We start from the raw sequence: 24550 nt of genomic DNA on the forward strand, positions 1-24550 counted from the left end.
CTGGTCTAATGCAGTCTATTCCCTCCATAGTACCCTGGTCTAATGCAGTCTATTCCCTCCATAGTACCCTGGTCTAATGCAGTCTATTCCCTCCATAGTGTCCTGGTCTAGTGCAGTCTATTCCCTCCATAGTGTCCTGGTCTAATACAGTCTATTCCCTCCATAGTGCCCTGGTCTAATACAGTCTATTCCCTCCATAGTGCCCTGGTCTAATGCAGTCTATTCCCTCCATAGTGCCCTGGTCTAATGCAGTCTATTCCCTCCATAGTGCCCTGGTCTAATGCAGTATATTCCCTCCATAGGGTCCTGGTCTAATGCAGTCTATTCCCTCCATAGTACCCTGGTCTAATGCAGTCTATTCCCTCCATAGTACCCTGGTCTAATGCAGTCTATTCCCTCCATAGTACCCTGGTCTAATGCAGTCTATTCCCTCCATAGTGTCCTGGTCTAATGCAGTCTATTCCCTCCATAGTGTCCTGGTCTAATGCAGTCTATTCCCTCCATAGTGTCCTGGTTTAATGCAGTCTATTCCCTCCATAGTGCCCTGGTCTAATGCAGTCTATTCCCTCCATAGTACCCTGGTCTAATGCAGTCTATTCCCTCCATAGTGTCCTGGTCTAATGCAGTCTTCCCTCCATAGTGTCCTGGTCTAGTGCAGTCTATTCCCTCCATAGTACCCTGGTCTAATGCAGTCTATTCCCTCCATAGTACCCTGGTCTAATGCAGTCTATTCCCTCCATAGTGTCCTGGTCTAGTGCAGTCTATTCCCTCCATAGTGTCCTGGTCTAATACAGTCTATTCCCTCCATAGTGCCCTGGTCTAATACAGTCTATTCCCTCCATAGTGCCCTGGTCTAATGCAGTCTATTCCCTCCATAGTGTCCTGGTCTAGTGCAGTCTATTCCCTCCATAGTACCCTGGTCTAGTGCAGTCTATTCCCTCCATAGTGTCCTGGTCTAATACAGTCTATTCCCTCCATAGTGCCCTGGTCTAATACAGTCTATTCCCTCCATAGTGCCCTGGTCTAATGCAGTCTATTCCCTCCATAGTGCCCTGGTCTAATGCAGTCTATTCCCTCCATAGTGCCCTGGTCTAATGCAGTCTATTCCCTCCATAGTACCCTGCCCTATGGGCCCTGGTCTAATGCAGTCTATTCCCTCCATAGTGCCCTGGTCTAATACAGTCTATTCCCTCCATAGTGCCCTGGTCTAATGCAGTCTATTCCCTCCATAGTGCCCTGGTCTAATGCAGTCTATTCCCTCCATAGTGCCCTGGTCTAATGCAGTCTATTCCCTCCATAGGGTTCTGTTTGGGACGAAGCCTGTGTGCAACAGAGTGTTCAGGATGGGTGTGTACAGTCCACTGTTCCCATCACAGGGTCACACAGAGGTCACCATTGAACATGACCAAAGTCAAACAGAACGAGCCTTCTAACAGATAGCTATGGTTCTTACTGGTTCCTTGTGCTGTTAGTGACGTACAGGGAATCAGGCCCACTGTGTGTTTCAGTACCTTGGAACGGGGTCCTGGGACCTCAGTCTTCATGGAAGGCCCATCGTATTCAAACTCCATCTGAGTCTTCGCTGCTGCCTTACTCACATACCTGCAGCCTGTACACACACAACACACACACACACACACACACACACACACACACACACACACACACACACACACACACACACACACACACACACACACACACACACACACACACACACACACACACACACACACACACACACACACACAGAGACAGTGTTAAGGCAATGCTGTGTTGCTGACTTGTCCTGCAGAAGATCCTTCAACTTAACCTTGGACACGGACAAGCCCTCCGTTCATTATGTCATCCTGTATACGCCTCAGTTCCTGTCTGTCTGGCCACAGGGTATGTAGGGTGATATCATTAGTCTGTCTGGCCACAGGGTATGTAGGGTGATATCATTAGTCTGTCTGGCCACAGGGTATGTAGGGTGATATCATTAGTCTGTCTGGCCACAGGGTATGTAGGGTGATATCATTAGGCTGTCTGGCCACAGGGTATGTAGGGTGATATCATTAGGCTGTCTGGCCACAGGGTATGTAGGGTGATATCATTAGTCTGTCTGGCCACAGGGTATGTAGGGTGATACCATTAGGCTGTCTGGCCACAGGGTATGTAGGGTGATACCATTAGGCTGTCTGGCCACAGGGCATGTAGGGTGATACCATTAGGCTGTCTGGCCACAGGGTATGTAGGGTGATACCATTAGGCTGTCTGGCCACAGGGCATGTAGGGTGATACCATTAGGCTGTCTGGCCACAGGGTATGTAGGGTGATACCATTAGGCTGTCTGGCCACAGGGTATGTAGGGTGATACCATTAGGCTGTCTGGCCACAGGGTATGTAGGGTGATACCATTAGGCTGTCTGGCCACAGGGCATGTAGGGTGATACCATTAGGCTGTCTGGCCACAGGGCATGTAGGGTGATACCATTAGGCTGTCTGGCCACAGGGCATGTAGGGTGATACCATTAGGCTGTCTGGCCACAGGGTATGTAGGGTGATACCATTAGGCTGTCTGGCCACAGGTACACACCAACAACCTAGAAAAAAACTACAAACAGTGATGTGGCCAGACAGACTAATGATATCACCCTACATACCCTGTGGCCAGACAGACTAATGATATCACCCTACATGTGTATACCAAACAGTGATATACCTGGTATAGAGCATTTGCTGATTGCATATAGATATTATCTCTAACAGACATAACCTCTACACTCTCCTGCTCCTACTACCTCTATGTGTGTGTGAGTGGTGTGTGTGAGCGACGTGTGTGAGCGGTGTGTACCTGGTGCAGTGAGCCTGAGGTTCTGCTGGAGGGAGAGGGCCAGCTGCCTGCTGAGCAGAGAGGACGCCATGACTCAGATCAACAGAATGAGAAAGACAGTCCTCAACACCTGCCTTCACGCCACCTGCAGACAGAGGGAGAAATGTCAGTAATATACAATCAGAGGACACACACACAGAGACACAGAGACAGAGACAGAGAGACAGAGATACAGAGACAGAGCCACAGAGACAGAGATACAGAGAGACAGAGAGACAGAGAGACAGAGAGACAGAGAGACAGAGAGACAGAGACAGAGAGACAGAGACACAGAGACAGAGACATAGAGACAGAGAGACAGAGACACAGAGACAGAGACACAGAGACAGAGACAGAGAGACAGAGACAGAGATACAGAGACAGAGAGACAGAGACAGAGACAGGACTAAGGCATAGGTACAGTTCTCAGAGCAGTGGGTTTAAACTGAGAATCTATCCTACAGCACCACAACAAGTCTGACAGACAGTGTAGAGGTTAGCAGGTCAGAGACAGACAGTGTAGAGGTTAGCAGGTCAGTGACAGACAGTGTAGAGGTTAGCAGGTCAGTGACAGACAGTGTAGAGGTTAGCAGGTCAGAGACAGACAGTGTAGAGGTTAGCAGGTCAGTGACAGACAGTGTAGAGGTTAGCAGGTCAGAGACAGACAGTGTAGAGGTTAGCAGGTCAGAGACAGACAGTGTAGAGGTTAGCAGGTCAGAGACAGACAGTGTAGAGGTTAGCAGGTCAGAGACAGACAGTGTAGAGGTTAGCAGGTCAGAGACAGACAGTGTAGAGGTTAGCAGGTCAGAGACAGACAGTGTAGAGGTTAGCAGGTCAGAGACAGACAGTGTAGAGGTTAGCAGGTCAGAGACAGACAGTGTAGAGGTTAGCAGGTCAGAGACAGACAGTGTAGAGGTTAGCAGGTCAGTGACAGACAGTGTAGAGGTTAGCAGGTCAGTGACAGACAGTGTAGAGGTTAGCAGGTCAGAGACAGACAGTGTAGAGGTTAGCAGGTCAGAGACAGACAGTGTAGAGGTTAGCAGGTCAGAGACAGACAGTGTAGAGGTTAGCAGGTCAGTGACAGACAGTGTAGAGGTTAGCAGGTCAGAGACAGACAGTGTAGAGGTTAGCAGGTCAGAGACAGACAGTGTAGAGGTTAGCAGGTCAGAGACAGACAGTGTAGAGGTTAGCAGGTCAGAGACAGACAGTGTAGAGGTTAGCAGGTCAGAGACAGACAGTGTAGAGGATAGCAGGTCAGAGACAGACAGTGTAGAGGTTAGCAGGTCAGAGACAGACAGTGTAGAGGTTAGCAGGTCAGAGACAGACAGTGTAGAGGTTAGCAGGTCAGAGACAGACAGTGTAGAGGTTAGCAGGTCAGAGACAGACAGTGTAGAGGTTAGCAGGTCAGAGACAGACAGTGTAGAGGTTAGCAGGTCAGAGACAGACAGTGTAGAGGTTGGCAGGTCAGAGACAGACAGTGTAGAGGTTAGCAGGTCAGAGACAGACAGTGTAGAGGTTAGCAGGTCAGAGACAGACAGTGTAGAGGTTAGCAGGTCAGAGACAGACAGTGTAGAGGTTAGCAGGTCAGAGACAGACAGTGTAGAGGTTAGCAGCACAGTGACAGACAGTGTAGAGGTTAGCAGGTCAGAGACAGACAGTGTAGAGGTTAGCAGGTCAGAGACAGACAGTGTAGAGGTTAGCAGGTCAGTGACAGACAGTGTAGAGGTTAGCAGGTCAGAGACAGACAGTGTAGAGGTTAGCAGCACAGTGACAGACAGTGTAGAGGTTAGCAGGTCAGAGACAGACAGTGTAGAGGTTGGCAGGTCAGAGACAGACAGTGTAGAGGTTGGCAGGTCAGAGACAGACAGTGTAGAGGTTAGCAGGTCAGTGACAGACAGTGTAGAGGTTAGCAGGTCAGAGACAGACAGTGTAGAGGTTAGCAGCACAGTGACAGACAGTGTAGAGGTTAGCAGGTCAGTGACAGACAGTGTAGAGGTTAGCAGGTCAGAGACAGACAGTGTAGAGGTGTGTGTGTGTGTGTGTGTGGGGGGGGGTTTATGGTAACTAAAAGGCAGTACTGTTATGTAGTCAGACGACTGATACTCTGGTACAGCCATACAGTACTGTTAACTGTATAAATCCCCAGGTTGTATAAACTGTATAAATCCCCAGGTTGTATAAACGATATAATAAACTATATAAATCCACAGGTTGTATAAACTATATAATAAACTATATAAATCCCTAGGTTGTATAAACTATATAAATCCCCAGGTTGTATAAATCCCCAGGTTGTATAAAAGGTATAAATCCCCAGGTTGTATAAACTATATAATAAACTATATAAATCCACAGGTTGTATAAACTATATAATAAACTATATAAATCCCCAGGTTGTATAAACTATATAAATCCCCAGGTTGTATAAATCCCCAGGTTGTATAAACTATATAAATCCCCAGGTTGTATAAATCCCCAGGTTGTATAAACTATATAAATCCCCAGGTTGTATAAACTAAATAAATCCTCAGGTTGTATAAACTATATAAATCCCCAGGTTGTATAAACTATATAAATCCCCAGGTTGTATAAACTATATAAATCCCCAGGTTGTATAAATCCCCAGGTTGTATAAACTATATAAATCCCCAGGTAGTATAAACTATATAAATCCCCAGGTTGTATAAATCCCCAGGTTGTATAAACTATATAAATCCTCAGGTTGTATAAACTATATAAATCCCCAGGTTGTATAAACTATATAAATCCCCAGGTTGTATAAACTGTATAAATCCCCAGGTTGTATAAATCCCCAGGTTGTATAAATCCTCAGGTTGTATAAACTATATAAATCCACAGGTTGTATAAATCCCCAGGTTGTATAAATCCCCAGGTTGTATAAATCCCCAGGTTGTATAAATCCCCAGGTTGTATAAATCCCCAGGTTGTATAAATCCCCAGGTTGTATAAACTATATAAATCCCCAGGTTGTATAAACTATATAAATCCCCAGGTTGTATAAACTATATAAATCCTCAGGTTGTATAAACTATATAAATCCCCAGGTTGTATAAATAAATCCCCAGGTTGTATAAATCCCCAGGTTGTATAAACTATATAAATCCCCAGGTTGTATAAACTGTATAAATCCTATATAAATCCCCAGGTTGTATAAACTGTATAAATCCCCAGGTTGTATAAACTGTATAAATCCCCAGGTTGTATAAACTATATAAATCCCCAGGTTGTATAAACTGTATAAATCCCCAGGTTGTATAAATCCCCAGGTTGTATAAACTCCCCAGGTTGTATAAACTATATAAATCCTCAGGTTGTATAAACTATATAAATCCACAGGTTGTATAAACTATATAAATCCTCAGGTTGTATAAACTGTATAAATCCTCAGGTTGTATAAATCCCCAGGTTGTATAAACTATATAAATCCCCAGGTTGTATAAACTGTATAAATCCCCAGGTTGTATAAATCCCCAGGTTGTATAAACTATATAAATCCCCAGGTTGTATAAACTGTATAAATCCCCAGGTTGTATAAACTGTATAAATCCCCAGGTTGTATAAATCCCCAGGTTGTATAAACTGTATAAATCCCCAGGTTGTATAAATCCCCAGGTTGTATAAACTAAATCCCCAGGTTGTATAAACTATATAAATCCCCAGGTTGTATAAATCCCCAGGTTGTATAAATCCCCAGGTTGTATAAACTATATAAATCCCCAGGTTGTATAAATCCCCAGGTTGTATAAATCCCCAGGTTGTATAAATCCCCAGGTTGTATAAACTATATAAATCCCCAGGTTGTATAAACTATATAAATCCCCAGGTTGTATAAACTATATAAATCCCCAGGTTGTATAAACTATATAAATCCCCAGGTTGTATAAACTATATAAATCCCCAGGTTGTATAAATCCCCAGGTTGTATAAATCCCCAGGTTGTATAAATCCCCAGGTTGTATAAACTATATAAATCCCCAGGTTGTATAAATCCCCAGGTTGTATAAATCCTCAGGTTGTATAAATCCCCAGGTTGTATAAATCCCCAGGTTGTATAAACTATATAAATCCCCAGGTTGTATAAATCCCCAGGTTGTATAAATCCTCAGGTTGTATAAATCCCCAGGTTGTATAAATCCCCAGGTTGTATAAATCCCCAGGTTGTATAAATCCCCAGGTTGTATAAATCCCCAGGTTGTATAAATCCCCAGGTTGTATAAATCCCCAGGTTGTATAAACTATATAAATCTCTGGAAGTGCACTGCCAGAGCCCTGCAAAATGACCTCCAGCAGACCACAAATGTGCATGTGTCAGCATATGGTCTCACAAGGGGTCTGAGGATCTCATCTCGGTACCTAATGGCAGTCAGGCTACCTCTGGCGAGCACATGGAGGGCTGTGCGGCCCCACAAAGAAATGCCACCCCACACCATGACTGACCCACCGCCAAACCGGTCATGCTGGAGGATGTTGCAGGCAGCAGAACATTCTCCACGGCGTCTCCAGACTCTGTCACGTCTGTCACATGTGCTCATGTGCTCAGTGTGAACCTGCTTTCATCTGTGAAGAGCACAGGGCGCCAGTGGCGAATTTGCCAATCTTGGTGTTCTCTGGCAAATGCCAAACGTCCTGCACGGTGCTGGGCTGTGAGCACAACCCCCACCTGTGGATGTCGGGCCCTCATGCCACCCTCATGGAGTCTGTTTCTGACCGTTTGAGCAGACACATGCACATTTGTGGCCTGCTGGAGGTCATTTTGCAGGGCTCTGGCAGTGCACCTCCTTGCACAAAGGCGGAGGTAGCGGTCCTGCTGCTGGGTTGTTGCCCTCCTACGGCCTCCTCCACGTCTCCTGATGTACTGGCCTGTCTCCTGGTAGCGCCTCCATGCTCTGGACACTACGCTGACAGACACAGCAAACCTTTTTGCCACAGCTCGCATTGATGTGCCATCCTGGATGAACTGCAGTACCTGAGCCACTTGTGTGGGTTGTAGACTCCGTCTCATGCTACCACTAGAGTGAGAGCACCGCCAGCATTCAAAAGTGACCAAAACATCAGCCAGGAAGCATAGGAATGAGAAGTTGTCTGTGGTCACCACCTGCAGAATCACTCCTTTTTTGGGGGTGTCTTGCTAATTGCCTATAATTTCCACCTTTTGTCTATTCCATTTGCACAACAGCATGTGAAATTTATTGTCAATCAGTGTTGCTTCCTAAGTGGACAGTTTGATTTCATAGAAGTGTGATTGACTTGGAGTTACATTGTGTTGTTTAAGTGTTCCCTTTATTTTTTTGAGCAGTGTATATATACTGATATACTGACTGGTTTATCTGGTACACCTGCATCCTTCATCTGGACAGAGACAGCAAGGAATCCCCCACTTAAACATCTCACTAACACACAGGAGAACCCTGGGACTTAGGTCTGTCTGGGCACATCATGTAACAACATACACACACTACGTCAACTATAGTGAGGGATGGAGAGAGGCAGACAGAGAGACTACGTCAACTATAGTGAGGCATGGAGAGGCAGACAGAGAGACTACGTCAACTATAGTGAGGGATGGAGAGAGGCAGACAGAGAGACTACGTCAACTATAGTGATGGATGGAGAGAGGCAGACAGAGAGACTACGTCAACTATAGTGAGGGACGGAGAGGCAGACAGAGAGACTACGTCAACTATAGTGAGGGATGGAGAGAGGCAGACAGAGAACTACGTCAACTATAATGAGGGATGGAGAGAGGCAGACAGAGAGACTATGTCAACTATAGTGAGGGATGGAGAGAGGCAGACAGAGAGACTACGTCAACTATAGTGAGGGATGGAGAGGCAGACAGAGAGACTACGTCAACTATAGTGAGGGATGGAGAGGCAGACAGAGAGACTACGTCAACTATAGTGAGGGATGGAGAGAGGCAGACAGAGAGACTACGTCAACTATAATGAGGGATGGAGAGGCAGACAGAGAGACTACGTCAACTATAGTGAGGGATGGAGAGGCAGACAGAGAGACTACGTCAACTATAGTGAGGGATGGAGAGAGGCAGACAGAGAGACTACGTCAACTATAGTGAGGGATGGAGAGGCAGACAGAGAGACTACGTCAACTATAGTGAGGGATGGAGAGAGGCAGACAGAGAGACTACGTCAACTATAATGAGGGATGGAGAGAGGCAGACAGAGAGACTACGTCAACTATAGTGAGGGATGGAGAGAGGCAGACAGAGAGACTACGTCAACTATAGTGAGGGACGGAGAGAGGCAGACAGAGAGACTACGTCAACTATAGTGAGGGACGGAGAGAGGCAGACAGAGAGACTACGTCAACTATAGTGAGGGATGGAGAGGCAGACAGAGAGACTACGTCAACTATAGTGAGGGATGGAGAGGCAGACAGAGAGACTACGTCAACTATAGTGAGGGATGGAGAGAGGCAGACAGAAAGACTACGTCAACTATAGTGAGGGATGGAGAGGCAGACAGAGAGACTACGTCAACTATAATGAGGGATGGAGAGGCAGACAGAGAGACTACGTCAACTATAATGAGGGACGGAGAGAGGCAGACAGAGAGACTACGTCAACTATATCTTTCCTCTCTCATCTCTCCATGTTAACAGAGAATCCAGTCTCCAGGTCTTTCCTCTCTCACCTCTCCATGTTAACAGAGAATCCAGTCTCAAGGTCTTTACTCTCTCATCTCTCCATGTTAACAGAGAATCCAGTCTCCAGGTCTTTCCTCTCTCATCTCTCCATGTTAACAGAGAATCCAGTCTCCAGGTCTTTACTCTCTCACCTCTCCATGTTAACAGAGAATCCAGTCTCCAGGTCTTTACTCTCTCACCTCTCCATGTTAACAGAGAATCCAGTCTCCAGGTCTTTACTCTCTCCATGTTAACAGAGAATCCAGTCTCCAGGTCTTTCCTCTCTCACCTCTCCATGTTAACAGAGAATCCAGTCTCCAGGTCTTTCCTCTCTCATCTCTCCATGTTAACAGAGAATCCAGTCTCCAGGTCTTTACTCTCTCATCTCTCCATGTTAACAGAGAATCCAGTCTCCAGGTCTTTCCTCTCTCACCTCTCCATGTTAACAGAGAATCCAGTCTCCAGGTCTTTCCTCTCTCACCTCTCCATGTTAACAGAGAATCCAGTCTCCAGGTCTTTCCTCTCTCATCTCTCCATGTTAACAGAGAATCCAGTCTCCAGGTCTTTACTCTCTCATCTCTCCATGTTAACAGAGAATCCAGTCTCCAGGTCTTTACTCTCTCACCTCTCCATGTTAACAGAGAATCCAGTCTCCAGGTCTTTACTCTCTCATCTCTCCATGTTAACAGAGAATCCAGTCTCCAGGTCTTTACTCTCTCACCTCTCCATGTTAACAGAGAATCCAGTCTCCAGGTCTTTACTCTCTCATCTCTCCATGTTAACAGAGAATCCAGTCTCCAGGTCTTTACTCTCTCATCTCTCCATGTTAACAGAGAATCCAGTCTCCAGGTCTTTACTCTCTCATCTCTCCATGTTAACAGAGAATCCAGTCTCCAGGTCTTTACTCTCTCACCTCTCCATGTTAACAGAGAATCCAGTCTCCAGGTCTTTACTCTCTCATCTCTCCATGTTAACAGAGAATCCAGTCTCCAGGTCTTTACTCTCTCATCTCTCCATGTTAACAGAGAATCCAGTCTCCAGGTCTTTCCTCTCTCACCTCTCCATGTTAACAGAGAATCCAGTCTCCAGGTCTTTACTCTCTCATCTCTCCATGTTAACAGAGAATCCAGTCTCCAGGTCTTTACTCTCTCACCTCTCCATGTTAACAGAGAATCCAGTCTCCAGGTCTTTACTCTCTCATCTCTCCATGTTAACAGAGAATCCAGTCTCCAGGTCTTTACTCTCTCATCTCTCCATGTTAACAGAGAATCCAGTCTCCAGGTCTTTACTCTCTCACCTCTCCATGTTAACAGAGAATCCAGTCTCCAGGTCTTTACTCTCTCATCTCTCCATGTTAACAGAGAATCCAGTCTCCAGGTCTTTACTCTCTCATCTCTCCATGTTAACAGAGAATCCAGTCTCCAGGTCTTTCCTCTCTCACCTCTCCATGTTAACAGAGAATCCAGTCTCCAGGTCTTTACTCTCTCATCTCTCCATGTTAACAGAGAATCCAGTCTCCAGGTCTTTACTCTCTCACCTCTCCATGTTAACAGAGAATCCAGTCTCCAGGTCTTTACTCTCTCATCTCTCCATGTTAACAGAGAATCCAGTCTCCAGGTCTTTACTCTCTCATCTCTCCATGTTAACAGAGAATCCAGTCTCCAGGTCTTTACTCTCTCACCTCTCCATGTTAACAGAGAATCCAGTCTCCAGGTCTTTACTCTCTCATCTCTCCATGTTAACAGAGAATCCAGTCTCCAGGTCTTTACTCTCTCATCTCTCCATGTTAACAGAGAATCCAGTCTCCAGGTCTTTCCTCTCTCACCTCTCCATGTTAACAGAGAATCCAGTCTCCAGGTCTTTCCTCTCTCACCTCTCCATGTTAACAGAGAATCCAGTCTCCAGGTCTTTACTCTCTCATCTCTCCATGTTAACAGAGAATCCAGTCTCCAGGTCTTTACTCTCTCATCTCTCCATGTTAACAGAGAATCCAGTCTCCAGGTCTTTACTCTCTCATCTCTCCATGTTAACAGAGAATCCAGTCTCCAGGTCTTTCCTCTCTCACCTCTCCATGTTAACAGAGAATCCAGTCTCCAGGTCTTTCCTCTCTCACCTCTCCATGTTAACAGAGAATCCAGTCTCCAGGTCTTTACTCTCTCCATGTTAACAGAGAATCCAGTCTCCAGGTCTTTACTCTCTCATCTCTCCATGTTAACAGAGAATCCAGTCTCCAGGTCTTTACTCTCTCATCTCTCCATGTTAACAGAGAATCCAGTCTCCAGGTCTTTACTCTCTCATCTCTCCATGTTAACAGAGAATCCAGTCTCCAGGTCTTTACTCTCTCCGTTATAAAACTGAACTGATCATTATTCATCAGGGGTCTCTACTTCATTCTGTCACTGAGCAGAGGGCTCACACACACACACACACACACACACACACACACACACACACACACACACACACACACACACACACACACACACACACACAGGCTCGGTTCTCACTCAGTCAGAGAATCCAGTGTTTAGCCAGAATGGAGAATGAATGACACACAACAGCAGAAAGACATTCATGAATGAATCTGGCTTGTACACCTGTGTCCTCTATCTGTCGTGTTATAACACGAGGACGTAACCTGGGTGTCGTGTTATAACACGAGGACGTAACCTGGGTGTCGTGTTATAACATGACAACGTAACCTGGGTGTCGTGTTATAACACGAGGACGTAACCTGGGTGTCGTATTACAACATGAGGACGTAACCTGGGTGTCGTGTTATAACACGAGGACGTAACCTGGGTGTCGTATTATAACACGAGGACGTAACCTGGGTGTCGTGTTATAACACGAGGACGTAACCTGGGTGTCGTGTTATAACACGAGGACGTAACCTGGGTGTCGTGTTATAACACGAGGACGTAACCTGGGTGTCGTGTTATAACACGAGGACGTAACCTGGGTGTCGTGTTATAACACGAGGACGTAACCTGGGTGTCGTGTTATAACACGAGGACGTAACCTGGGTGTCGTGTTATAACACGAGGACGTAACCTGGGTGTCGTGTTATAACACGAGGACGTAACCTGGGTGTCGTGTTATAACACGAGGACGTAACCTGGGTGTCGTGTTATAACATGACAACGTAACCTGGGTGTCGTGTTATAACACGAGGACGTACCCTTAATCCCTGGGTGACAACGTAACCTGGGTGTCGTGTTATAACACGATGACGTAACCTGGGTGTCGTGTTATAACATGACAACGTAACCTGGATGTCGTGTTATAACACGAGGACGTAACCTGGGTGTCGTGTTATAACACGAGGACGTAACCTGGGTGTCGTGTTATAACACGAGGACGTAACCTGGGTGTCGTGTTATAACATGACAACGTAACCTGGGTGTCGTGTTATAACACGAGGACGTAACCTGGGTGTCGTATTACAACACGAGGACGTAACCTGGGTGTCGTGTTATAACACGAGGACGTAACCTGGGTGTCGTATTATAACACGAGGACGTAACCTGGGTGTCGTGTTATAACACGAGGACGTAACCTGGGTGTCGTGTTATAACACGAGGACGTAACCTGGGTGTCGTATTATAACACGAGGACGTAACCTGGGTGTCGTGTTATAACACGAGGACGTAACCTGGGTGTCGTGTTATAACACGAGGACGTAACCTGGGTGTCGTGTTATAACACGAGGACGTAACCTGGGTGTCGTGTTATAACACGAGGACGTAACCTGGGTGTCGTGTTATAACACGAGGACGTAACCTGGGTGTCGTGTTATAACACGAGGACGTAACCTGGGTGTCGTGTTATAACACGAGGACGTAACCTGGGTGTCGTGTTATAACACGAGGACGTAACCTGGGTGTCGTGTTATAACATGACAACGTAACCTGGGTGTCGTGTTATAACACGAGGACGTACCCTTAATCCCTGGGTGACAACGTAACCTGGGTGTCGTGTTATAACACGATGACGTAACCTGGGTGTCGTGTTATAACACGAGGACGTAACCTGGGTGTCGTGTTATAACACGATGACGTAACCTGGGTGTCGTGTTATAACACGAGGACGTAACCTGGGTGTCGTGTTATAACACGATGACGTAACCTGGGTGTCGTATTATAACACGAGGACGTAACCTGGGTATCGTGTTATAACACGATGACGTAACCTGGGTGTCGTGTTATAACACGAGGACGTAACCTGGGTGTCGTATTATAACACGAGGACGTAACCTGGGTGTCGTGTTATAACACGAGGACGTAACCTGGGTGTCGTGTTATAACACGAGGACGTAACCTGGGTGTCGTGTTATAACACGAGGACGTAACCTGGGTGTCGTGTTATAACACGAGGACGTAACCTGGGTGTCGTGTTATAACACGAGGACGTACCCTTAATCCCTGGGTGACAACGTAACCTGGGTGTCGTGTTATAACACGATGACGTAACCTGGGTGTCGTGTTATAACATGAGGACGTAACCTGGGTGTCGTATTATAACACGATGACGTAACCTGGGTGTCGTGTTATAACACGAGGACGTAACCTGGGTGTCGTGTTATAACACGATGACGTAACCTGGGTGTCGTGTTATAACACGAGGACGTAACCTGGGTGTCGTGTTATAACACGAGGACGTAACCTGGGTGTCGTGTTATAACACGAGGACGTAACCTGGGTGTCGTGTTATAACACGAGGACGTAACCTGGGTGTCGTGTTATAACATGACAACGTAACCTGGGTGTCGTGTTATAACACGAGGACGTAACCTGGGTGTCGTGTTATAACATGACAACGTAACCTGGGTGTCGTGTTATAACACGAGGACGTAACCTGGGTGTCGTATTATAACACGAGGACGTAACCTGGGTGTCGTGTTATAACACGAGGACGTAACCTGGGTGTCGTGTTATAACATGACAACGTAACCTGGGTGTCGTGTTATAACACGAGGACGTAACCTGGGTGTCGTATTACAACACGAGGACGTAACCTGGGTGTCGTGTTATAACACGAGGACGTAACCTGGGTGTCGTGTTATAACATGACAACGTAACCTGGGTGTCGTGTTATAACACGAGGACGTACCCTTAATCCCTGGGTGACAACGTAACCTGGGTGTCGTGTTATAACACGAGGACGTACCCTTAATCCCTGGGTGACAACGTAACCTGGGTGTCGTGTTATAACATGACAACGTAACCATCGCAGAGAATGTTTTGCAATTAGAAAGACCCTGTATAAATGTAACCGAACAATTACAATTTGGCTTAACTTATTTTACTCTGTCATAACTCAAATGTACAATTTTAAATATACATCATAAAAGCCCCACTGAAATGTTACACCAGGAGTGTAGTATCAATATTGTGGGTGTGCACATATACTGCCCCAAACCTAGTCTGTAGGACAGAACCTGGGAGATTCCCCCTAGTACAGATTCAGAATATCCAGAATATTATCATCGCACTGTAATCCAGAATATTATCATCGCACTGTAATCCAGAATATTATTCACCGCACTGTAATCCAGAATATTATCATCGCACTTGTAATCCAGAATATTATCATCGCACTGTAATCCAGAATATTATCATCGCACTTGTAATCCAGAATATTATCATCGCACTTGTAATCCAGAATATTATCATCGCACTGTAATCCAGAATATTATCATCGCACTGTAATCCAGAATATTATCATCGCACTTGTAATCCAGAATATTATCATCGCACTGTAATCCAGAATATTATCATCACACTGTAATCCAGAATATTATCATCGCACTGTAATCCAGAATATTATCATCGCACTGTAATCCAGAATATTATCATCGCACTGTAATCCAGAATATTATCATCGCACTTGTAATCCAGAATATTATCATCGCACTGTAATCCAGAATATTATCATCGCACTGTCATCCAGAATATTATCATCGCACTGTAATCCAGAATATTATCATCGCACTGTAATCCAGAATATTATCATCGCACTGTAATCCATAATATTATCATCGCACTGTAATCCAGAATATTATCATCGCACTGTAATCCAGAATATCATCATCACACTGTAATCCAGAATATTATCATCACACTGTAATCCAGAATATTATCATCACACGGTAATCCAGAATACATATGTTATTGTCTTGTGAAGGCTGTCTGAATTCTGGCCAACAGTATGTTGTTTCATCTCCCATCTCCCTGTTTCTGTCTGTTTAGAAATGTTGATCCTGGAGATTTATCAGAAGAAACGGTGTCACCAAGCAGAAGAAAAGCCTTTAAATGGAAGGTTGTTTCTCCTCTCACAATGTCACAATGGATTGTGGGAATGTCAAGTTATATATCACTAGATTTGATTAAGGGTATACTGTGATTACGGGTATACTGTGATTACGGGTATACTGTGATTACGGGTATACTGTGATTAAGGGTATACTGTGATTAAGGGTATACTGTGATTAAGGGTATACTGTGATTAAGGGTATACTGTGATTAAGGGTATACTGTGATTAAGGGTATACTATGATTAAGGGTATACTGTGATTAAGGGTATACTGTGCAACTATCATAAATTCTGGATGCCTTATATGGAATACTATACAACAAAAGGTGTCTATATTGAAAACATGCCCACGTCAGGGGAGAGATATCTATTAGGGCTATTTCTATCTGCTGGGCTGCTCAGTCCTGGCCCTGGGGCGTCTGCTGTACTGCTGTCACTCTGGCCACCTGAAACCAACAATGAATGTTTCACTAAGATCCCAAAGCTGAGTGGGGTGTGTTGGGGCGCTGCAGGGCCGTCCCCTAGGGGCAGGACGGGGCGATCCAGCTACAGTGTGTGAGAGTACAAAGAGCTCTACAGTACTATTAGACCTATGGTATGGATTACAGCCCTCCAAAAAGTTATACTGTTGACCCATCTGTCCACAGAACATTCTTCCACGAGTCTTGACGTTCATCCAGGTGTTTTTTGGGGGCAAACTTGAGTTAACTTTTTGGATGACATGGGTCTCAAACACTGCATTCCACAGTAAGAACCTCACACCAACGGTCCAGCATGGTGCTGGTAGTGGGATGGTTTGGAGAAGCTTTGCTGCCTCAGGACCTGGACCACTTGCCTTAATAGGAAGGAACCATGAATTCTGCTCTGTGTCAGAGAATTCTGCTCTGTGTCAGAGAATTCTGCTCTGTGTCAGAGAATTCTGCTCTGTGTCAGAGAATTCAGCTCTGTGTCAGAGAATTCTGCTCTGCTCTGTGTCAGAGAATTCTGCTCTGTGTCAGAGAATTCTGCTCTGTGTCAGAGAATTCTGCTCTGTGTCAGAGAATTCTGCAGGAGAATGTCAGGCCAGCTGTCTTTGAGCTGAAGCTGAAGCTGGTTGATGCAGCAAGTCAATGATCCGAAACACAATCAAGTCTACTGCTGTAACTCAGACTGACCTTGTGCAAGAGATGGAATGCAAAAGGATGCAAATGAGGCCACACACAGATGTTTCTGGGTTGAGGCTTTTCCTTGTAAAACACCAGCGGTGATGAGAAGAGCTGCTGTTGAGGTTAGTTCTCTCCAATTCTTTCAACTAGCTAAACGACACGCCACAGGACCCCACCACTCCACCCAATCCCCTGTGGTGGTGATTAACACAACAACCACCTGTTAAGCACTTTGTGATAAAGGGCTTTATAAAAAAAATTTGATTCATTGGACAACAACAGCCTGTAACTATAGGAACGGTCCTGGGAGAGGACACTGTAGCTACAGAACCGGTCCTGGGAGAGGTCACTGTAGCTATGGGAACGGTCCTGGGAGAGGTCTCTGTATCTATAGGAACGGTCCTGGGAGAGGTCACTGTAACTATAGGAACGGTCCTGAGAGAGGTCTCTGTATCTATAGGAACGGTCCTGGGAGAGGCCACTGTCTCTAAAGGAACGGTCCTGGGAGAGATCACTGTATCTATAGGAACGATCCTGGGAGAGGTCACTGTATCTATGGGAACGGTCCTGGGAGAGGTCACTGTATCTATGGGAAATGTCCTGGGAGAGGTCACTGTATCTATAGGAACGGTCCTGGGAGAGGTCACTGTATCTATAGGAACGGTCCTGGGAGAGGCCACTGTATCTATAGGAACGGTCCTGGGAGAGGCCACTGTATCTATAGGAACGGTCCTGGGAGAGGTCACTGTATCTATGGGAACGGTCCTGGGAGAGGTCACTGTATCTATGGGAACGGTCCTGGGAGAGGTCACTGTATCTATAGGAACGGTCCTGGGAGAGGTCACTGTATCTATAGGAACGGTCCTGGGAGAGGACACTGTATCTATAGGAACGGTCCTGGGAGAGGCCACTGTAGCTATGGGAACGGTCCTGGGAGAGGTCTCTGTATCTATAGGAACGGTCCTGGGAGAGGTCACTGTATCTAAAGGAACGGTCCTGGGAGAGGTCACTGTAACTATAGGAACGGTCCTGGGAGAGGTCACTGTATCTAAAGGAACGGTCCTGGGAGAGGCCACTGTATCTAAAGGAACGGTCCTGGGAGAGGTCACTGTATCTATAGGAACGGTCCTGGGATAGGTCACTGTAACTATAGGAACGGTCCTGGGAGAGGTCACTGTAGCTATAGGAACGGTCCTGGGAGAGGTCACTGTAACTATAGGAACGGTCCTGGGAGAGGTCTCTGTATCTATAGGAACGGTCCTGGGAGAGGTCACTGTATCTATAGGAACGGTCCTGGGAGAGGTCACTGTATCTATAGGAACGGTCCTGGGAGAGGTCACTGTATCTATAGGAACGGTCCTGGGAGAGGTCACTGTAGCTATAGGAACGGCCCTGGGAGAGGCCACTGACACAGTAGCTCTAGTGTTGTGTAATCACTGCTACAGTGGGGTGGGGGTTATTATTATGGAACACTGCAGATAGTAATACTGAACAGAAAGGTTTGACAACACACAGAGAGAGAGGTCTTCATAACCTGTGATACTGAACAGAGAGGTTTGACAACGCACGCACGCACGCACGCACGCACGCACGCACGCACACAGAGAGAGAAGTCTTCATAACCTGTGTATATATTTTCTACTTGTTTATGAAGGATGCAGCGGTACGGCAAGCAGCTACAGAGCCCCAGAAACAGGAAGAGGTAACATCAAAGCTCTGAGATAAACACAGCTAAAATCCAGAAAACATCCCTTACCCCAGGATACTTCAACTGGTGACTATCATCCCTTACCCCAGGATACTTCAACTGGTGACTATCATCCCTTACCCCAGGATACTTCAACTGGTGACTATCATCCCTTAACCCAGGATACTACAACTGGTAACTATCATCCCTTACCCCAGGATACTTCAACTGGTGACTATCATCCCTTACCCCAGGATACTTCAACTGGTGACTATCATCCCTTACCCCAGGATACTTCAACTGGTGACTATCATCCCTTAACCCAGGATACTACAACTGGTAACTATCATCCCTTACCCCAGGATACTACAACTGGTAACTACCATCCCTTACCCCAGGATACTTCAACTGGTGACTATCATCCCTTACCCCAGGATACTACAACTGGTAACTATCATCCCTTACCCCAGGATACTTCAACTGGTGACTATCATTCCTTACCCCAGGATACTTCAACTGGTGACTATCATTCCTTACCCCAGGATACTTCAACTGGTAACTATCATCCCTTACCCCATGATACTTCAACTGGTGACTATCATCCCTTACCCCAGGATACTTCAACTGGTGACTATCATCCCTTACCCCAGGATACTTACACTGGTAACTATCATCCCTTACCCCAGGATACTTCAACTGGTGACTATCATCCCTTACCCCAGGATACTTCAACTGGTGACTATCATCCCTTACCCCAGGATACTTCAACTGGTGACTATCATCCCTTACCCCAGGATACTTCAACTGGTGACTATCATCCCTTACCCCAGGATACTTCAACTGGTGACTATCATCCCTTACCCCAGGATACTTCAACTGGTAACTATCAACCCTTAACCCAGGATACTTCAACTGGTGACTATCATCCCTTACCCCAGGATACTTCAACTGGTGACTATCATCCCTTACCCCAGGATACTTCAACTGGTGACTATCATCCCTTACCCCAGGATACTTCAACTGGTGACTATCATCCCTTACCCCAGGATACTTCAACTGGTAACTATCATGCCTTACCCCAGGATACTTCAACTGGTGACTATGCTGGAAAATGAAGAAAAAGGAGCTCTCTGTGTCAATCTGATAGATATTTCATTGAAACTGAAGCCTGTATACGGTATACCTCCCCCCCCCCCATAAAGACAGAGCTCTCAGTCCCCCCATAAAGACAGAGCTCTCAGTCCCCCCATAAAGACAGAGCTCTCAGTCCCCCCATAAAGACAGAGCTCTCAGTCCCCCCATAAAGACAGGGCTCTCAGTTCCCCCAGAAAGATAGAGCTCTCAGAGTCCCCCCATAAAGACAGAGCTCTCAGTCCCCCATAAAGACAGAGCTCTCAGAGTCCCCCATAAAGACAGAGCTCTCAGTCCCCCCATAAAGACAGAGCTCTCAGAGTCCCCCCATAAAGACAGAGCTCTCAGAGTCCCCCATAAAGACAGAGCTCTCAGAGTCCCCCATAAAGACAGAGCTCTCAGAGTCCCCCATAAAGACAGAGCTCTCAGAGTCCCCCATAAAGACAGAGCTCTCAGAGTCCCCCATAAAGACAGAGCTCTCAGAGTCCCCCCATAAAGACAGAGCTCTCAGAGTGCCCCCATAAAGACAGAGCTCTCAGAGTCCCCCCATAAAGACAGAGCTCTCAGAGTCCCCCCATAAAGACAGAGCTCTCAGAGTGCCCCCATAAAGACAGAGCTCTCAGAGTCCCCCATAAAGACAGAGCTCTCAGTGCCCCCATAGACAGAGCTCTCAGAGTCCCCCCATAAAGACAGAGCTCTCAGTGCCCCCATAAAGACAGAGCTCTCAGAGTGCCCCCATAAAGACAGAGCTCTCAGAGTCCCCCCATAAAGACAGAGCTCTCAGAGTCCCCCCATAAAGACAGAGCTCTCAGAGTGCCCCCATAAAGACAGAGCTCTCAGAGTCCCCCCATAAAGACAGAGCTCTCAGAGTCCCCCCATAAAGACAGAGCTCTCAGAGTCCCCCCATAAAGACAGAGCTCTCAGTGCCCCCATAAAGACAGAGCTCTCAGAGTCCCCCCATAAAGACAGAGCTCTCAGTGCCCCCATAAAGACAGAGCTCTCAGAGTGCCCCCATAGACAGAGCTCTCAGAGTGCCCCCATAAAGACAGAGCTCTCAGAGTGCCCCCATAAAGACAGAGCTCTCAGTGCCCCCATAGACAGAGCTCTCAGAGTGCCCCCATAAAGACAGAGCTCTCAGTGCCCCCATAGACAGAGCTCTCAGAGTGCCCCCATAAAGACAGAGCTCTCAGTGCCCCCATAGACAGAGCTCTCAGAGTGCCCCCATAAAGACAGAGCTCTCAGAGTGCCCCCATAAAGATAGAGCTCTCAGAGTGCCCCCATAAAGACAGAGCTCTCAGAGTGCCCCCATAAAGACAGAGCTCTCAGAGTGCCCCCATAAAGACAGAGCTCTCAGAGTCCCCCCATAAAGACAGAGCTCTCAGAGTCCCCCATAAAGACAGAGCTCTCAGAGTCCCCCCATAAAGACAGAGCTCTCAGTCCCCCCATAAAGACAGAGCTCTCAGAGTGCCCCCATAAAGACAGAGCTCTCAGAGTCCCCCATAAAGACAGAGCTCTCAGAGTCCCCATAAAGACAGAGCTCTCAGAGTGCCCCCATAAAGACAGAGCTCTCAGAGAGCCCCCATAAAGACAGAGCTCTCAGAGTCCCCCCATAAAGACAGAGCTCTCAGAGTCCCCCCATAAAGACAGAGCTCTCAGTGCCCCCATAAAGACAGAGCTCTCAGAGTTCCCCCATAAAGACAGAGCTCTCAGAGTGCCCCCATAAAGACAGAGCTCTCAGAGAGCCCCCATAAAGACAGAGCTCTCAGAGTCCCCCCATAAAGACAGAGCTCTCAGAGTCCCCCCATAAAGACAGAGCTCTCAGTGCCCCCATAAAGACAGAGCTCTCAGAGTCCCCCCATAAAGACAGAGCTCTCAGTCCCCCCATAAAGACAGAGCTCTCAGAGTCCCCCCATAAAGACAGAGCTCTCAGAGTCCCCCCATAAAGACAGAGCTCTCAGTGCCCCCATAAAGACAGAGCTCTCAGAGTCCCCCATAAAGACAGAGCTCTCAGTGCCCCCATAAAGACAGAGCTCTCAGAGTGCCCCCATAAAGACAGAGCTCTCAGAGTCCCCCATAAAGACAGAGCTCTCAGAGTCCCCCCATAAAGACAGAGCTCTCAGAGTCCCCCCATAAAGACAGAGCTCTCAGAGTCCCCCCATAAAGACAGAGCTCTCAGAGTGCCCCCATAAAGACAGAGCTCTCAGAGTCCCCCCATAAAGACAGAGCTCTCAGTGCCCCCATAAAGACAGAGCTCTCAGAGTCCCCCCATAAAGACAGAGCTCTCAGAGTGCCCCCATAAAGACAGAGCTCTCAGAGTGCCCCCATAAAGACAGAGCTCTCAGAGTCCCCCCATAAAGACAGAGCTCTCAGAGTGCCCCCATAAAGACAGAGCTCTCAGTCCCCCCATAAAGACAGAGCTCTCAGAGTGCCCCCATAAAGACAGAGCTCTCAGTCCCCCCATAAAGACAGAGCTCTCAGAGTGCCCCCATAAAGACAGAGCTCTCAGAGTCCCCCCATAAAGACAGAGCTCTCAGAGTGCCCCCATAAAGACAGAGCTCTCAGAGTGCCCCATAAAGACAGAGCTCTCAGAGTGCCCCCATAAAGACAGAGCTCTCAGAGTGCCCCCCATAAAGACAGAGCTCTCAGAGTGCCCCATAAAGACAGAGCTCTCAGAGTCCCCCCATGAAGACAGAACTCTCAGAGTCCCCCCCATAAAGACAGAGCTCTCAGAGTGCCCCCATAAAGACAGAGCTCTCAGAGTCCCCCCATAAAGACAGAGCTCTCAGAGTCCCCCCATAAAGACAGAGCTCTCAGAGTCCCCCCATAAAGACAGAGCTCTCAGAGTCCCCCCATAAAGACAGAGCTCTCAGAGTCCCCCCATAAAGACAGAGCTCTCAGTGCCCCCATAAAGACAGAGCTCTCAGAGTCCCCCCCATAAAGACAGAGCTCTCAGAGTCCCCCCCATAAAGACAGAGCTCTCAGAGTGCCCCCATAAAGACAGAGCTCTCAGTCCCCCCATAAAGACAGAGCTCTCAGTCCCCCCATAAAGACAGAGCTCTCAGTCCCCCCATAAAGACAGAGCTCTCAGAGTGTCCCCATAAAGACAGAGCTCTCAGTGTCCCCATAAAGACAGAGCTCTCAGAGTCCCCCCATAAAGACAGAGCTCTCAGTGCCCCCATAAAGACAGAGCTCTCAGAGTGCCCCCATAAAGACAGAGCTCTCAGCCCCCCCATAAAGACAGAGCTCTCAGAGTCCCCCCATAAAGACAGAGCTCTCAGTCCCCCCATAAAGACAGAGCTCTCAGTGCCCCCATAAAGACAGAGCTCTCAGCCCCCCCATAAAGACAGAGCTCTCAGAGTCCCCCCATAAAGACAGAGCTCTCAGTGCCCCCATAAAGACAGAGCTCTCAGAGTCCCCCCATAAAGACAGAGCTCTCAGAGTCCCCCCATAAAGACAGAGCTCTCAGAGTCCCCCCCATAAAGACAGAGCTCTCAGAGTCCCCCCATAAAGACAGAGCTCTCAGAGTCCCCCCATAAAGACAGAGCTCTCAGAGTCCCCCCATAAAGACAGAGCTCTCAGAGTGCCCCCATAAAGACAGAGCTCTCAGAGTCCCCCCATAAAGACAGAGCTCTCAGAGTCCCCCATAAAGACAGAGCTCTCAGAGTCCCCCCATAAAGACAGAGCTCTCAGAGTGCCCCCCATAAAGACAGAGCTCTCAGAGTGCCCCCCATAAAGACAGAGCTCTCAGAGTGCCCCCATAAAGACAGAGCTCTCAGAGTCCCCCCATAAAGACAGAGCTCTCAGAGTCCCCCATAAAGACAGAGCTCTCAGAGTGCCCCCCATAAAGACAGAGCTCTCAGAGTCCCCCCATAAAGACAGAGCTCTCAGAGTGCCCCCATAAAGACAGAGCTCTCAGAGTCCCCCCATAAAGACAGAGCTCTCAGAGTCCCCCATAAAGACAGAGCTCTCAGAGTCCCCCCATAAAGACAGAGCTCTCAGAGTCCCCCCATAAAGACAGAGCTCTCAGAGTCCCCCCATAAAGACAGAGCTCTCAGAGTCCCCCCATAAAGACAGAGCTCTCAGAGTGCCCCCATAAAGACAGAGCTCTCAGAGTCCCCCCATAAAGACAGAGCTCTCAGAGTGGTGTCTACGGTGTTGTGATCATTGTGTAACATCAAAATGAGACGTTACATGACTCTGTAAAAGGTGTAACATCAAAGAGAGACGTTACATGACTCTGTAAAAGGTGTAACATCAAAGAGAGACGTTACATGACTCTCTGTAAAAGGTGTAACATCAAAGAGAGACGTTACATGACTCTGTAAAAGGTGTAACATCAAAGAGAGACGTTACATGACTGTCTGTAAAAGGTGTAACATAAAAGAGAGACGTTACATGACTCTGTAAAAGGTGTAACATCAAAGAGAGACGTTACATGACTCTGTAAAAGGTGTAACATCAAAGAGAGACGTTACATGACTCTGTAAAAGGTGTAACATCAAAGAGAGACGTTACATGACTCTGTAAAAGGTGCTCGATCAACAGCACTGCAATACAGGTTCAATTCAGTTCATCCACCCCTGGGATGTTCAGTTTCCTCTATTCGAGCCTTCCCACACGTCATCCCAGTCTGTCCCCGTCTGTCTCTGTAGGGACTTGGAGAATGCTGGTCAATGTGTAAGAGATATGGGGCTGCATCCCAAATGGCACCCTATTCCCTATATAGTGCACTACTTTTGACCAGGGCCTATG

At 47.1% G+C, this 24550-nt stretch overlaps 1 protein-coding gene across 3 annotated transcripts in view; it reads right to left on the minus strand.

The window, feature by feature from the left end:
- abat (4-aminobutyrate aminotransferase) overlaps positions 1-24550 on the minus strand; it is a 136716-nt gene that overhangs the window by 48578 nt on the left and 63588 nt on the right. For all 3 annotated transcript variants that reach the window (XM_071391161.1, XM_071391155.1, XM_071391164.1), the window contains exons 2-3: positions 2837-2960; positions 1512-1609 (exon numbers count right to left, since the gene is read on the minus strand). In XM_071391161.1, coding sequence (XP_071247262.1) covers positions 1512-1609; positions 2837-2906 — 168 coding nt within the window. In that variant the 5' untranslated portion in view covers positions 2907-2960. The remainder of the gene's footprint in view (positions 1-1511; positions 1610-2836; positions 2961-24550) is intronic.

The sequence above is a fragment of the Salvelinus alpinus genome, chromosome 1 (genome assembly GCF_045679555.1).
Source record: "Salvelinus alpinus chromosome 1, SLU_Salpinus.1, whole genome shotgun sequence".
Classification (NCBI taxonomy): domain Eukaryota; kingdom Metazoa; phylum Chordata; class Actinopteri; order Salmoniformes; family Salmonidae; genus Salvelinus; species Salvelinus alpinus.